Raw genomic sequence first — 17,185 nt, forward strand, 5'->3', positions numbered from 1 at the left:
GAACTAATAACTATGCAGTGAGTCCCCCATGATAAAAAGTTCGATTCCGTTTCATTTGTACAGGTATTCTTAGCCCTATATTGTGACTTACTGAGATCAGGCTTACCCTAACCATTATAACTAAATGGAGGGTGGACTAAGACCCCATTCCCACATATTTTAGATCGAGCTATCCCTTTGGGGAGTCTAACTAGATTACTGTCAGATTAGCCGGCTTAAGCGTCTGTCCCGCCTACTAAAAGCTGTAAGGGGGTAATTAACTCTGGTGCGCGCTCGGCCGACTGCAATTTAGCGCGAACCCCCAGAGTTAGGTCGATCTAGTTTGGAGTTTCGTTACACTGGACCTTTAGTACATTGTGGTAGTTGAGAGAGCATCAATTGTACAACGCCCTAATAACTCCTTTCTTAATGTTTGGGCCACAGGCATTGGTTTTTATCTTGCATTGGTGACGATGAAAATTCCTGGATCCTGTTGGTGATTCGGATTACCCGCCGAAATCTAATCTCTTTTAAGCTCATCCATTTCTGACCTATCCTACAAGTTTCATCAAACTACATCAAAATGTTTTAAGCTGGCGATGAACGGACAAACAAAAGGATGTGAAAACATATATAAACTCCTTGGCGGAGGCAACAAACATTCGGTTAACACTGCCAGGCTTTGTCTGTGCCAGTTACGCCATTTTGTTAAGTTTGAAAAAAAAAACGCTTATACCCCCCACCCAACCCTATCCCCCGAGACGGTTTGGCTTCACAGCCTCCGTAGACTCTACGGTTTAAGCCCATATTACATCCGTCAAGGGCGCCGTGCTATGAAAAAGAAGACGATTTTCCGTATGATCTTTTTGATATCTCAAGTACCTACGAACTACGGCGGGTATACGGATACAACACCATTTCGTTGGCTTGATTTTGATGTCACGAAACGAAAAATCAAAGGGTTTCCGGTTGAAAAGTGTTCAGTGCGGTCGCCGCATGCCTCCGTGTGGATTCCTTGAAGGTGTAGCCTTCTACGAAATTTTCACGCAAGCGGTCAGAACAAAGAAAACGCATTTCAAATTCATGTACATGAAGTACACTTAGTTTAAAACATCTATACTATTTTTATGCCTCCTAAAACCACCAGAGATGGAAGAAAAAGAGACCACCATCAGGTTCAACTATTATCACCATCATCGCAAGTTCACCGAACATGTTCACTGTACGGGAACTGTGCATTTGCTACGTCAAACGGGTTTAATATTTTAGACATATTTCAAATGTTTTAGCGTGAATCCGTGCGATTTCGTACGATTTTGCGAGGCCACCGACTGCCTCTGCACAATACAATACAATAAATTTTATTTCATGTCGGTTATAAATTGAATGGAAACATTAGCTTTACAGCTATTCTCCGACTGTGTAAGGACAAAAACATATCTACAATAATGCAATATTACACATGAAGTCTAGTAAGAGAGAGAAAAAAAAATCTACAAAGAGTAAACAAAAACACGAAATCTATTAAGATAACAAATTAGAAAAAAGAGAAAAAAGTTTTTTATGGGAAATGTGCAGAATGCTAGCTATACCTAAATCAACTGTGAAAAACAGACAATACTACATACAATGCTCAATGATACAGTTATATAAAACAATGTAAACATGACGTATTATTACACATTTTCACTAAAAGCATATAGGTTACACAGGCTACATCTGCATTTGGGTCCTTCCCAAAGCCTTAAAAGTGATTTGGGGCGGGGGAACAGTTGCCGAGCATCGGGCAGTTTACGAGCATCGTGCAGCAACTCACAGTAAATGTAATTTAGGTATTAGTCAATCCGAAACGTTGACAATTTTAAAGCTATATATTTCAACCCTCGTGTTCTATTTCAAAGCGCGAGTCGATCATGAAATAAATCCCGCGAGTTGAAACAGAACGCTCGAGTGGGCTTATACATAATGCCAACTGACCGATGACAAGAACGGCGTATCAAATTAAACTTTATAAGATCCAAACAATATTTTATAAATATTAAATTATTTGGTGATTAATTGAGGAATATGTTTAAACAGATTTCAAAACTTGAATAATGCGAATGGTTAAACGACAGGCTGATAACCTAACAAAGTAATTGACTGTCCAACGATACTAATAAAAGTCCGAAACTTACCTCTCGCTTCTACAGACGTGGCGGGGGAACAGTTGCCTGAAATTAAACATATATTTCATTTTTATTTATAAGATAACTGTTTTGATGTGTTTAATTTCTTTTTAGTTCTTTTTTCATTTTCAGTTAAGCCAAAGACTTCGCCTAGAAGTAAAAAATGACTTTAAAAAAGTCTTTCCCTTTTGCGCTCTTTTTTCAGACCCTCCAGCCGGGGGCTTTTGAGAATTATAAATTGTTATTATTTTTTCTTTCATTCCATCCCTCTCTCTCTCTCTATCTCTCTCTTTCTCTCTCTCATAAGTCCCTTACCTGAATCGACAAGTATCCCCAAGACAACAGCTCCGCAAGCTAAAGCGACAAGAAAATGCAGGTCTTTCATACTTGGCTTCAACCACTCAGCTTGCTAACTCAGTGGAATCACGATGTGAGCACAGTGGAGTAACGACGTTTCACCACCCAGGCTTTATACCTCGGCCAGACACGCCTTGTATCATTAGCTCGGGCACCGACTCGTTTTAGATTTTACGTGGGGGGGGGGGGGGGGTGGAGGAGGTTGGCTACACAGTTTTCGCGACAGTTTGATCAAAATTACTCATGCAGCAGAAACACAACGGCTGGCTAGTACATGAAAAGGAATTGAAATTTTAATTCTCAATTCACTTCCTTTCTTTTTTCTTTCATTCATTCATTCATTCATTCATGATTTATTTACTTACTTATTTATTTATTTATTTATTTTAGGGAGTGTCCACCCTGCCCTCCCCCCTAGCCCCGTCATTGACAATTGCACTATTTACATTCATATGTAATTCCCGCATAAATTTACTTTCGTGCTCTACCATTGGTCAGCCAAGTGATGACGTCAAAGGACTCGGGCTGCACAGAAAGTGGAGAAAATGTCAAAGCTTAAGATAAACCAGAGGAATATTTGTGGCAATTTAATGCAAAGAAAGGTCACTGTGATCTGTGTAGAGGGTAATTATTCCGTGTGTTTTCTAAATGAATAAAATATGTTCAACGCAATGTTTGACCGGAAGCTGTAGATTGATATGTTTTATATAATCTGAATTGTAAGCAGAAGCACAAAAAAAAAAAAACTTTTTTCACAATGTCAGCAAGTCAAGCGGTCAAAACTGAATTCTAGAGATAAACATAGCTAGTAATATTTGTTTGGCCTAAAATCTGTAACTGATCTGAAATCCAACTTAGTACATTTTCCTCCCAAGCTTACCGTACCGACAGTCACACAGAATATGTTCCACAGCTTGGGTGCTCCCGCATGTGCACCTTCAATTTTCATACAGGGCCCTTGACTAGCGACTTTTTTCCAACATAAGCGTCAGGGGCGGATCCAGAATTTTTGTCGGTAAAAAATCAATGACAAGCGTGCACCACTGCGCCAGTCATAATGCACTGATCACTTGTTTCAGTTTCTCCTTCGGATTGGGATGAATTCTAACATTTGAGGAAAACATTTAAAGGGTTTTGCATGTTTATATTCATCGACATGTATACTACTCCCCCCCCCCCCCCCCCCCCCATTCGGCAATCAACAAGTGAAACACTTGTGTAACGATCTTGAATAGGATTTAAATATAATATGCATGCAAAAGGATATGAAAGATTGAAAAAGAAGAAACGGGAAGGGCCAATTACGAGCCTTATCCAAGGTTACTATAAAAGATAAATATTATGATATCATTGTAATTGACCTACCGAAGAAATATATCTGTATTTTGGGTCTTTGCTAAATTTTTTTTTTCATAACAAGTGGAAATAAAACCTCGGTTTCTATTCCTTAACTTACATAACTTGGTCGACTGATTCAGTGAATCTGAAATACAAACAGCGCTTACCCCTCGCATGTTCAAAAAGATGCCATTTACGCGTAAAATTGAGCATGGACAATTCGCAAAATAGCCCATTATTTGAGAAAGGAACAATCTTGTCTCAAGGCATCCATTTCCATGCTTTGTTCCCGGTCGATGCTATGGACATTGATATCATGATTGATACGAAATGACAAATGAATTGTCTTGTAGTTGTAGGCAAATCGGATTGAACTCCCCCCCCCCCCCCCCCAATGCATGACCGTTGTAACGAAACTGAGGGTCGGTGTAACAGAAAGTCCGCCCTTCATTTAGTTTTAATGGTTAGGGTTAGCCTGACGTAGGTGGGTCAAAATCTAGGACGAGGCTTACCCGTAAAAAATGAATGGGAAGCGGACTGTCTGTCATGGGAGACCCTCTGTCACGTTACACCTGGACTCTTTGTTTCATCCATAGTGCCTTGAATTATATAGCCATTTTCCCATGGATACAAACGGTTTACGTAAACCGATCCAACCATGCGGAGACTCTCGCTGAGTGCAACCAGCTTCATTGAATGGCACGCGTTTTCCTGGCGTTCAGTAGAATACATAAAAGTTGATTTAACAAGTACGTTGGCAACAAGAGGAGATGCGACATTCAATTAAGCTGATTGCACTCAGCAAGTGTCACCGCAGAGTTGGATCGGTCTATGTTTCTATGGGAACTGGGCTATAGGCTGAATCCCTCCCTTCTGTAATAGGTCATCGCGGTATAACCACGGATTAAAGTTGTTTGTCATTTGATCACGAGATTGGGACATTATATTTGAGAGTGGTGTGACTTTCTTATTGTTGCTATTCACATTGGGTTGATGAATTTTCTCATTTTCAGTTTTCATTTGGCCCAAATCCTTCTCAATCAGTTTTTTAAATGTCAAATAATTTTATTTATTTATTCATCTAAAATTTCGTTGTCTTTTTCTTTTCTTTTTTATTTATTTATTATTTTTTTTTTTTTTATTTTTTTTGTGGAATATGCTGTCAGTCTTTTTAGTATCACCTTGTTTATGAGAATGTGTCACATACACCTCTCTCTAACACATGGTATATCTCATCTTTAACAACCGTAAAATTGGTTTGTGTGGCAGATGCAAAAGTATTTCTGTCCTTATAATTATGATAAAGAAATGGGATATGAAATGTCGTACTGCAATCCATTATATTGAAAGGTGAGAAGACGATCGTTCACGAATGCGAATGAAAGGCAATCATATGATATCGTAATTCTTCGGTGATTTGGACCAAGGCGGGATTACATGTATAAGTCACTTGTGTGGCTTTCGTTAGCTACAGGTATTTCGCTTTTTAAGCTTTTTAAATCTTTTATGAAAGTATATAAACATTTAAATGTTTCAGGTTTGTTTCATTTTATGGATTCTGAGGCCAATCAAGACCCTGTTTCATGAAGGATTTATCACTAACTTGCCTTTAAATTCAGAGTTTAACTTGAAATATCTCAATACCAAATACTTTTAATATGCGGCTCCTAAGTGAGAGGAATGCAGTTATATTGTGGCGTGATACTGTTACTCCAAGTACAGCCAACGCAACACTAGGCTGGTTATATGCAAACCAGATGCGACCCCCAAGGGCCAGCTCATTCTCTTAGACCCCATTCCCATAGATTTTAGATTGATCTATCCCTGTGGGGAGTCTCACTAGATTTACTGTCAGCTTAGCCGCCTTAAGCGTCTGTCCCGCCTATTAAAAGCTGTAAGGGGGTAATTGACTATGGTGTGCGCTCGGCTGACTACAATTTAGCGTGAACCCCCAGGGAGTTACGTCGATCTAAATCTAAATCTCTGGATCGATCTAAATCTCTGGGAATGCACCCTAAATTACGACCGCATTGAGATTATGTGGGATATCTTCAAAAATGGATATCTCAGTTAAAGACGAAAATGAGAGCTAAAAAGATCCCAGTCTATTTTTCCGCCTAATGTGGAACGACATCACTCCGGAAGCGTTACAGAGCATTTTGTCTCTATGCACAGACGTGTGAGGTGCGACCTCCGATCTTACCGTACAAAATCCTCAAAGGTGACTGTGATTTAAGCTTATTCGTTGGTTGTGCATTCAGAAAATATTTGTGAGATAAGTGAAAAAAAACCTTTAGAAGTTGGATAAAAATTATTGGTTTATAAATTGATTTTGAACATCACTTTACGCATTGCATTATAGGGGGTGGGGACTATTTTTGGTAGGGGAGTGTGGTATTATCATTTACTCTGGGAAATTTGATTTCCAAATATAGTCCTAGAAACCACTGATTAAAATGTTTCAACGCTGTTTAGCTTACCGGCTCTCTAACTGCCCTATAAACCACACAGTTTTAATTTAGTTGGCCGGTGATTAGATAATTAGATTATATGTCCACCGGTAAAGCTGATACACCGGTTAGTGAAAAACACCCTTTAAAATAACTGGATTTTTATAATTATTTTTTATATCTTTTTTTTACTTCGTCACCTGTGCAGTCAGTATCATCCTTAATAATAATAATAATAATAATAATAATAATAATAATAATAATAATTTATTTCTTAAAACCACATTAATAATAATAATAATGATTCTTATAACAATAATATTAATAATAATAATAATGATCATTTATTACTTAAAACCACATTAAACATGCTTGTAAGTCTCTACTCTGTCTCTACACTGTCTATCATAAGGCTTACATACAGTGTGTAATATCACAGCACCACAAACCACATAGATCAATTTAAGAGGAGGAAGTAAAAGTTAAAGAAGAACTAGACCAACCAAAGTATTCTTTAAATAAAACATGTAGTGCAATTTCTCTTAAAAACTATCATAATTTCATTTGTTGAAATTAGACCATACATTTGGTCCACCATTTAAACAAACAAGCAAACAGAAACTAATTATACATTTTAATATGATTCATAATAAATCTTATATGGGGAATTTCATTATACACGGTAAGACATTAAAAAATATCACATTAACTAGCAAACGCAAACAAGTAAACGTTTCTCTACACGATTAGCATAAAAGAAAAGGTGTATTTGACACAAGCTCAATTATGCTATTTCCGTGAAAGTAAAATTGCAATTAAAATAATTTTTTCATGCTAAGAGAGCCTTAAATTATACATCTAAAGTTTTTCGCATAGACACACAAACGGAAATAACATTTGCTTGCTCGACACATGGTAAGTCAAATGTATTTGGTGCAAGCTTAAGTCTACTTTTTTCGTATGTTGTTCAAATGCAGTGGTTGTTTTCTTATATGATGAGTACGTGAAAATCTGTAAGATCTCGCTCAAACTGAAAAAAATGTTAGTTTCCTCAATAACACAATAAATAATGTCAATTTGGTGCAAAACCAATTTCCACTTGAGTGTGTCACGTATAAATTAAAGAGTACATGTGCATACGCTAGATACCTTCACAAAATAAATAAACTAATTACCTGATTTATTAGTAATTTAAAATATTAATTAGTTTATAAGTTTTTAATTGATACTTTAATACAATACACCTTTTAATAGAAAACTGAAATATCAAAAAGAGTATATTTGTACTAATATGAAGGCACAAATGGTTAACAGCACATTCTGTTAAAAACATGTAAGCGGTGCAATAAATCGCAAACAGAATTGGTTTTAGCTAAGGAAAATGGCTTTTTTTATGAATGTTAACAGTTGGCTTTTATGGTGTACAATGTATCCTCTATCAGGGCCACAGATTGATTTTTCACTAAACATTCACAGATAGTGTTTCTGGTTATTTCGTGGCACTTTCCTCTACTGTTACTCAAGGTACACAAAAGAGGCCACTCAGAAGAGAAGATCCGAGGATCTATTGGTCCACAGATCAAATATGGCGGACCCTACAGAAAATAAGAGTTAACTAATCTGCTGATGGTCTCCCCACCTCCACACGCGCCGTCTTTGCCGGGGTCTAGCAATTAAATCTCATAGCATGTTTTAATCTGTCTAATGGCGCGTGTGGAGGCGGCTATACCATCAGCGGATCAGTCAGCTCTTCTTTCATGTAGGGCCCGCCATATTTGACCTGTAGGTCCTCGGATCTTCTGATCTGAGTGGCCTCATAATTGATATACGGCCCTAGTAGAAGGCATGTTCAATACAGCTTTAAAGTATATTTAGACATAGAAAAATGTGAATCCAAGACATTTTCAAATGCGGATAGTGTACATTTAATACCACTAGCAATAGTTAAGATAAAATTCAACATCCATATTGTTATTCTGCAAATAATATCCATGTTGACAGAGGGCGTGTTTGTCCTGAACAGTGAGCACGCACGCAGAAACCACCCACGGTTTGTGGCACTTCCGGCGAGGATCCCAGTAGTCGTAATAGTCGTTATCGCTGTTGTCGTACACGGTTCCTGTCGGGCAGTCAATGGGGATATACCTGTTATTGGCCTGATAGCACTCAGCCACTGTAAGACAGGTTCCGCACAGCTGCGCTGGTTTCAGGGGGACACAGGGGGACTGGTACGGGTCAACGGCATAGGGTGCTTTTAACGTGAGACACGTGGCGCATGTCTCGGCAGCGGGTGGAGGATTCTGGCAGTAGGACAGGGCTTCAAAACCATAGTTCTAGAAAGAGATTGGCAAGATTTGTTAAAACACTCGAATCAACAGAATTGCTGGATGAAATTTTAGGTTGTAAGATAATCGCTGAATAGGTCGGTTGGAAAGGGTTACTTTTTGTGCAAAAAGTTCACCTATAACCCCCTTTACTTGGCCCAACATGAAAATGGTATATAACCTAGATATTATTTTTATTATTATTATTTACGCCATTAAATGGTTCTTCCAAACCCCTGAAGTCAATTAGTACTAGAAGGGCCTACTCTAAACTTGGGAGCCCTTACATTCACGTCGTACTCTCAACCCGGGAACCCTTACATTAACGTCGTACTCTTAACCCGGGAACCCTTACATTCACGTCGTACTCTCAACCCGGGAACCCTTACAGCCACGTTGTACCCTCAACCCGGGAACCCTAACACTCACGTCGTACTCTCAACCCGGGAACCCTTACAGCCACGTTGTACCCTCAACCCGGGAGCCCCATGCAGTCACGTCACGTAACTTACTCTCAACCCTGGAACCTGTACTACGGCACGTCGTACTTACCACCCAGGAACCGCTCTGCAAGGGCTCGCATAGAGCCCATAAGTCTGTAGTCGTTGGTTGACAATGGCTGCTGCCTGTCCATGGATAAGAACACGCACCTAGAATCTAATACAGATAGATGGTCAGAAAAATGATCGCAAAAACTAAACAAAAATGAGATTACCCGGAAATATCAACTGTTCACTTTTCCGTTAATCACGAGTCTTTTTCACACCCAAAATCGGTGAAACGTGATAGAGCCCCCTCCCCACCCCCCACCCCCCCACCCCCGATAGATTTTGACCCACTTAGGTCAGGCTAACCCTAACCATTATAACTGAATGTAGGGCGGACTTTCTATTACACGGACCTTCATTTTCGTTATACCGGTAACATAGTTACGAAATATACATTTCATTTCATTTCATTTTTAGTTTCATTTTAGACGGATTTGTAGTTTGCTAGCCACTATCACAACGGAGATAGGGCCTTGTGCATTTCACTCGTGAGAGTAAATTAGGGTATTGGAAATTTCGAAAACGGGTTCATAGGTGGCAGTTTTATCAATCGATTTGGATTTGGTGTACCTTGATGAAAATGGGACTTTTTTGTTGTATACAATACTTAGTTAAAATACATAACAATTGGTATTTTTTAGAGATTGTGAACTTTGTTATTTAAAAAAAGCTCGCTTATTGCGTAAGTGACCCATCTTACCAGACCCGGCTAATTAACAGTAGGAAGCGAACTTGTGAAAGCGAGTATAATCTCCTGTAACGTAATAAGACTGTACGCTCCTCCAAAGTGCACCGATCCAAGCGGTATCTCAAAGTGTACCGATACGGAAATTATTGCTTAAGTGTACCTCTCGATGTGAAAGGGTGTGAGGGTGTGTTCACTGTGAACATTCTGTTCTAGCTAAAGTCCATTCTTTCCACTGGATCTTTTGCTGAATGCGATCGGCTTAACAGATGTGAAAAAAGCCTCCTCCTGGCGTTTCAGTCCAATACAGGTAAGTTGGCTATAACACGAGAATGTTGGAGACGTGTTAATCTGTTATTCCCATTGCATTCAGCGAGAGTCCCCGCAGACTACGTTGGACAGATTCACTGAGAACGCACTGAAGGCAAAACCTTACCGGGTTCCAGATCTTAGGGTTCTCACAGACGATGGGGACGGGCTGCGAGCTGCTGCTGGCACAGTAGAAATATTTCAAACACGTGTTGCAATCTTGGTGGTAACCCGGCCCCAGCACAGCACAATCTGTGAAGACAATGTTTTAGGTGAGACGAAACAGAGGGCAGAGAGCTCAAATATAGTGGCGCCATCAATCCCCTTAAGTCATGTTCTCCGGCTAAGAACTTAATTACCAAGGTAACATGGTCACGTGGGCACATCTTACCCTATCAGGAACAGTGTTACAACACTCTCATTGCAATCCTAGTCAACTAAGCCAGGGAACTGACTAAAGTTTTTTTTTTTTTTTTTTTTTTTTTTTTTTTTGTGAAACTGGGGCCATTGCTTACATGATTTAAATTGAATTCATCTTAAACTTAAGTAATATTGACCAATGTTCATTCCAGCTTTTCTGATGTCATCTCTTACTTTTCTGACGTCATTATTGACGTCATATTTCTGAAGTGACGTCATCCCTTATTACGACTGACCTGCGTTTGGACTGGCTGGACATTTCAGTAAACCAGTCGCACAGATTCCAGTGCTGACTTCTTGAACCCAGCAGACGATAAGGAAGAGGACTGGGGCTATAATAAATTTAGGAAATGATATACATATCATTATTGTATTTGTCAATATGAATTAATACAAAGACGATCTTGAATCCAGTGAGAGGGTGACCCAGTGGGTCACACACCCCTGCGAAAATTTGTCTCATATAACTTACGGTTCTCAATCTATTCTAGAACATTTGGTCTTGAAAAACATGATGTTCTTGGACAGATTGAAAACCGTAGGTGAGCGTTAAATGAGACAAATTTTCCCACCCACCATCTCTCTTTAGCTTTTGGTGTAACTTCTTCAGCTGACTTCTTTCCCAAGAAGACAGAGAACAGTGGCATATTTTCGTATTGTAGGTGCACTGCACACTAGTAGGTGTAGAAGGAATTGATGATGCCGATGATTAAGTTGCTAGACTGAAGTAAGTAATGTTCCACTTGGACAAATAATTCCTCTGCTCGCTTACTTTTAATAAAATATTTTCTAACATGTTAAATTGGTTTAGCTATTGAGAATCAGTGAATTTATGACGCTGACGATACTGTGCTCTCTTCTGCGGGACTACAATTGATCACTGCGTATGAGAGAGAGAGAGAGAGAGAGAGAGAGAGAGCGAGCCTGGGGTCTATACCTCTTCACCCAAAGGTTTTTAGCGAATCAAACTTGTTACAACCAAACGAGTGAAGGATTCAAATGATGTGATTTTCACCCCAAAAATGTTGACAATGGGAATTTGACATATGCGCTTCGGGGCACAATCCTGTGGTTTAACCACAAAAAGGGATTTCCATATATAATTTGAAGGGATCAACTTTCAAGGTAAATTTTGAAGAACTTGTAAATTCTGTCTCTTCTTCCTTTAAGCTGAAATAAACATATATTTTTAATTTTATCCCCTAATTTACATTCATATGAACCCCTTTCAAGAAATTATGCCAGAATAGAAATCACGTGACCAAGACACACCCAATCCACGTACGTACCTGATATCAGCATTTCGAACATCAAAACCTGGACTCAGTAGATTAATATAAACAATAAACGCCCAGGCAGAAAACAGTTAGTTTCGATTCAACCCAGACATCTGAAAGCGGGAGCGCACGATCAATTGTTATACCCTTAGGTAAATGTGCATTACTTTTACGGATAATGTGGAGTTATCCTACTGTTAAAGTTTACGGGAAATTAATTGCCTAACCCCAGGTCCTCAAATATGCTGTGTTTGCCCCCTGTGTGACTTGAAGGCTTGATATGATTACTGATACATGTATCATTCTGAGTCCCCGAGCCCCGAGAGAGAGAGAGAGAGAGAGAGGGGGGGGGGGGGGGAGAAAGAGAGAAAGGGAGAGAGAGACTGGGGTCTATGAGAGAGAGAGAGAGAGAGAGAGAGAGAGAGGGGCTGGCTTGTAAAATAAAGACTATTAAAAGAGGATAATAAATATATGTACTTATAAAACTACAAGGTTATAGTAGACTAATAAAAGATAAGTATTTTAACTTTAGAAATTAACTCATACGACCGAGCAATAATGCCCTGATCAACGTGTGGGTTAGAAAACAGTTATTAACAATTTTTGCGAACTTGCTTATGATGTCAATTTTACTTCTTCTTTACTTCGTCCTGCAAAACGAATATCTGCCTGGTTTCCTATATCTCTCTGTTTATTTATTTATTTATTTATTTATTTATTTATTTATTTATTTATTTATTTATTTATTTTGTTTTTTCTTTCTCTATGCAGATCCCCTCACAACGGAAAACATAATCGTATGGGTCACGTTCTCTTCACGTTAAAATTTATTAATATTCTGCAATTACGTCCCGTGAGACCCGGATGTCGTTTTCGTTTTACATATCGCCTTCCGGTAGTTCAAAGAGAAATCACAACATAATAATAAAATTTTTAAAAATGTATTTCTTGACACAAACACAAGGTAAAAGATAGAAATGTCACTCTAGTATGTAGACAGCTACACAGTCAAGTGCACTGAAACACGCCACGAGTTCACATATTTTCTAGTAACATCTCGTATGTAACGGACCGTTAAGTTGGATATCTCCCCGTTCCCATACCTAGATCGATCTTGCAGGATCGACCCATCAGATCTCCAAGATGTTTCCGGCTATATTACATTCAGCTTATACTGCTGTGATGTCTGTCGCGCCTACTGAAGCTGTTGGGGGGGGGGGGATTAACTATCGTTTAGCAGCTTCAGTAGGCGTGCCAGACATCAGAGCCGCTTAAGCTGAATGCAATTTATCGAGAATCCCCTCGGAGATAGGTCGATCCTGCTAGGTCGTTTTAGGAATGGGAACGAGGTCTTAATTTTTGTAGTGCTATTTAAATGACGGTTTTAACAAGATGAAAGGAAGTCTCAGCCTCACCCAGGATGGGTGTGAACCCACCGTGTCAAAGTTAAACGCCATTAAAATTACATTGTAAATTTTGCCCTCTGTGAACACACGACAACGCCATAATCGTTTCTGAATTTAGTATTCAGCGAAAAGTGATAATGTTTTACTTAATGCATCTTTGTTTTGAGCTGTTAGCGTCAGCGACGATTAACAGATTAATTGCTATAATCGTTTCTGAATAAAGTATTTAGCGAGAAGTGATAATGTTAAGCTTATTGCATCTCTGATTTGAGCTGTTAGAGTCAGCAACGATAAACAGAATAATCGCCATAATCGTTTCTGAATAAAGTATTCAGCGAGAAGTGATAATGTTTTACTTAAAGGTACATACGAACCGAGCATCGGTGGAGCGTGGATTCCCAGTAACACATGTAAACCACTTCTACTAGATTCTTATATTACTCAAATAAATTCGACATGCCAAGGGATAAACTGAATAGATCACTCGATCAGCCGTAAAAGACCTTTAGACTGCTCCTTTCTTTAAATTTTTGGTTGTAAATTTAACCTACTTTCGTGACCTACTTTCCTGCCCCATTGACATACAGCTTAGAATGCCAGCAGAAAAATCCGTTCAAACATCATTTTCGGGTAAAATTAAACAATGCCTTTTGGTAATTCTCTTAGTTATACTACTTGAAACTATGTGCTGGCATTTGGTTGGTTTTTGTGACAAAAAAAATTGACTTTGTATGCATCTTTAAAACATTTTTGTTTGAGCTGTTAGAGTCAGCAACAATAAACAGAATAGTTAATATTACACGTAACACGTCAGCCGTATATTCGAAGAGCATCTTTCTGATTACTTTAAAGCCTAGCAATTTTCTTAAAATGTTACGTGTACGGTTGACAACGACCAATTCTTGTAAATAACTAACAATCAAGCCAAAAACAATTGATCAATATTTGCAAACAGACTACTTTATTCTACACACTGCACTGATTGTCCCCACACGGAAGTAATCTTTTTTTTCTAATGCAATCTCTCGTGAAGACAGATAACATTATCTGATTTACAGTTTACACTTTGAATTATTTTAATTCACTTTGCCAGGTACACTTACAATAAGAAATGTCCACACACAAATGACAATGCAGACCCTATCTATTCATCCTCATACCAAAATTAGCAAAGTGAAAAAGGTCTGTGGAGAATCGAACCGTGGACTCATTAATAACAGTGCGTACTATAGTACATGGCCGCTTCACTCCCGGGTGTCGCGCCTTGATAATGGGAACAAATGGCGGCCTGATCTTGGGCGGTCAAAGAGCACGCGTTCGTCTTCCATGGCTCGAGGCACTTGCTAGTGGGATTCCCCGTAGGGTTTGTAGCCTGGGGGTCGTACACCTTCCCCGCCTCACAGGGGAATGAAATTGGCAGAGGGTAGGAGTAACAGACGGCGACTTTAAGGCAGGATTCACACGTCTGAAAGTCACCAAATCGCCCGTTACAGGCCTCTCCCGGCCGAATGACGTCAGACGTGGGAAAGGGGGCTTTCAGTTTTCCCGTGATGCAGTTCGGGCAGGCAGTAGGTGTCGCCACAGGGTCGGACATCAAGCTGATGGATAGGGACTGCATGTACATCATTCCATCATAACCTCCCATCTGGAATGAAAGGTTCGGAGAGTTATGCTTACTAACAACCAGGACATTATTATTGAAAATGTATGAAAACTCTTTAAGAATTATGCTCTTTTAAGTTCTTGTATATAATTTTGTACTCAATAAAGTCATTCAAATCAAATCAAAAACAACATTTTGACGATAACAACCGATTTCTTGTCTTGTCAGGGGATCAGTGACCTTGATCAGAATTATTTATTCGATGTTTTACTTAAGAAAAACATAAACCTTTATCACTTTTTCTGTCGGCTTCATTCTTAAATGTCAATAGGACGGGTCATATTTTGACACATTGCAATTACACACTTTTTGACACTTGCAGTTTTGACAATCTTTTTATAAAAGTAAAAGGTCAACTTCAACAAAAAAACAATAACACAAATTAATTTAATAAACAATCAACCAAGGAAAGTATACAGAAAATGGCACACACGATGAACACAAAAAGTAAGCCAGTATAATATTATTCTTTTTAATAAATTTACTAGGCTTTAAAAATCCGCTCAAAAACATTGATGACCTTTTGATTGATAATTCACACTGAAATGCCCAAAAAACTCTCAATAACGCCCCGATCTCAAGACACGTGTCATACGAAATAAAATAAACAAATAAATAAAAAAGAAATCATTTAAAAAACTTACCTGCCAATCACCGGACTCGCGCAGGTAGTCACTGACCGTCACGATGTCTGAGCTGGTCAGTTTACAGGTCAGTCCACTGACCCAAGGCCAGTCGCACTGCTGGCTGGCCTGTTGAATACAAAAAAAATAAATACAGGCATAGGCATAGGCCTACAGACAGAAATATAGGCAAAACCTGGGTTTAGTCTCATGTATGATTCAGTCTTGTATTAGACATGGAAACGGGTAAATTTCACTTACCGGAGTAAATGTTAGAAATGAAATTCTCACAAACGATTTATAGATCATAATTTCATCAACTGTTTTGAATAAAGTAGGCCTATATCTTAGGAAATTTATTAATATCTCCAATATATTTAGGCCTATTATTATTATTATTATTATTATTATTATTATTATTATTATCTTTGTCTAATACACTTCTTGAGTCTAAAACGGCACGCATATTTACCTGATTCCAAACATGCCCATTGGGACACTGAACGTTTTCGCGCACTCCGTTAGTGCACCTTACATAAGACAAGCATGACGCACAGTCCTGATGCATGCCGTCGCCTAGCAACCCACAGAAATCGCCACCGTAGCAAAGAGAAGACGCTTCCGAGGCTAACGTGTGACACTCGCGGCATGGGTGACTCCCGTGTAATTCCTGGACTAGGAATGAAGCGGCAATTACGCCGAAGATGAAAATTGCAAGGCGCGACTGTGCGGTTAAGGTTTTCATCGTGCTTAAATGTTGGATCCGACTGTTTTTCCTGTTTTGTGCACTGAAATACACAAATTGCCAAAATGGAGCGTTGCTTATCCTTTATAATTATATATCATGGTGGAACGATAAAGATATGCCTTTGAAGATATATTTTCGGAATTATCTTCTACAATTATAATCATAATCTCCAACAGATTTTATCATATCGAATATGACCCAAAATTTACCAACTGATTAAAAAAAATCTTGTGAATTTTGAAAAATGATCTACTGACGTAAATTGTTTCTGTCAATGTGCAGAAAGTAATACCATGCCAAACGTACCTTTTATAAAGTTATAATTCCTTTTTGACCTGCTCCAAGGTTATCTTCAAAGTAAGCGAACTAAAGCTCCCTTCGTTAATTAATGAGTGCAAATGCGTACTAATAGAAAACCAAATAAATCCCTGAAAATACAGTAATTAGTATAGCTTGTCCTTACAACACTCTCTAGTGGCTTTGAATGCAAAATAAGAAACTGTTCCTCCTTTTATACAAAAAAAAATTGCATAGATTATCACCGACTCCTCTCAAAAAATTACGCCCGACCAAAAACGCACGCCCGGCGGAAATGCATTGAAATTAAATATTAAAGCGTCGCAGGTGAATGTTTGCAGCAGGTGAAAACGATGCCGTAGCTTTATTACGCCATTTGTCTTTTATAGTGGGTTGTTCAGAGGAAAACAACGAAGACCGAAATTAAGGCGCACTGTAGTCGCACTACAAAATTGCCAACTTAATTAGCAAATGATTTAGAGGACTCTAGCTTGTGCATATAACAGGGTCATCTGATTGGCGAAAGTTGAACCGATATTTGTTAAAAGAAGTCACGTCTGAATACAGCTGAACTGCGTCACTTCCGTAAACAG

The 17,185-nt window shown here is 38.8% G+C and overlaps 1 protein-coding gene across 1 annotated transcript; it reads right to left on the minus strand.

The window, feature by feature from the left end:
* Nucleotides 1-14,201: 14,201 nt before the first annotated feature.
* Nucleotides 14,202-17,071, minus strand: LOC106154186 (uncharacterized). The gene is made up of 4 exons (XM_013528457.2): nucleotides 16,602-17,071; nucleotides 16,020-16,335; nucleotides 15,569-15,676; nucleotides 14,202-14,906 (listed from the first exon to the last, which is right to left on the minus strand). Exons 2-4 carry the CDS (start codon nucleotides 16,290-16,292, stop codon nucleotides 14,472-14,474), a joined length of 816 nt encoding a protein of 271 aa, XP_013383911.2. The 5' UTR covers nucleotides 16,293-16,335; nucleotides 16,602-17,071; the 3' UTR covers nucleotides 14,202-14,471.
* Nucleotides 17,072-17,185: the final 114 nt, after the last annotated feature.

Source organism: Lingula anatina, chromosome 8 (genome assembly GCF_051362555.1).
Source record: "Lingula anatina isolate TDL-2025a chromosome 8, LinAna3.0, whole genome shotgun sequence".
NCBI classification, from domain to species: domain Eukaryota; kingdom Metazoa; phylum Brachiopoda; class Lingulata; order Lingulida; family Lingulidae; genus Lingula; species Lingula anatina.

Coding starts and splice junctions, on each gene's coding strand:
- LOC106154186 (XM_013528457.2), bottom strand. CDS start 16,292: ATGAAAACCTTAACCGCACAGTCGCGCCTTGCAATTTTCATCTTCGGC. Junction 15,677..16,019: donor ATGGGCATGTTTGGAATCAG/GTAAATATGCGT, acceptor TGTATTCAACAG/GCCAGCCAGCAGTGCGACTG. Junction 14,907..15,568: donor GCGAGTCCGGTGATTGGCAG/GTAAGTTTTTTA, acceptor CTTTCATTCCAG/ATGGGAGGTTATGATGGAAT.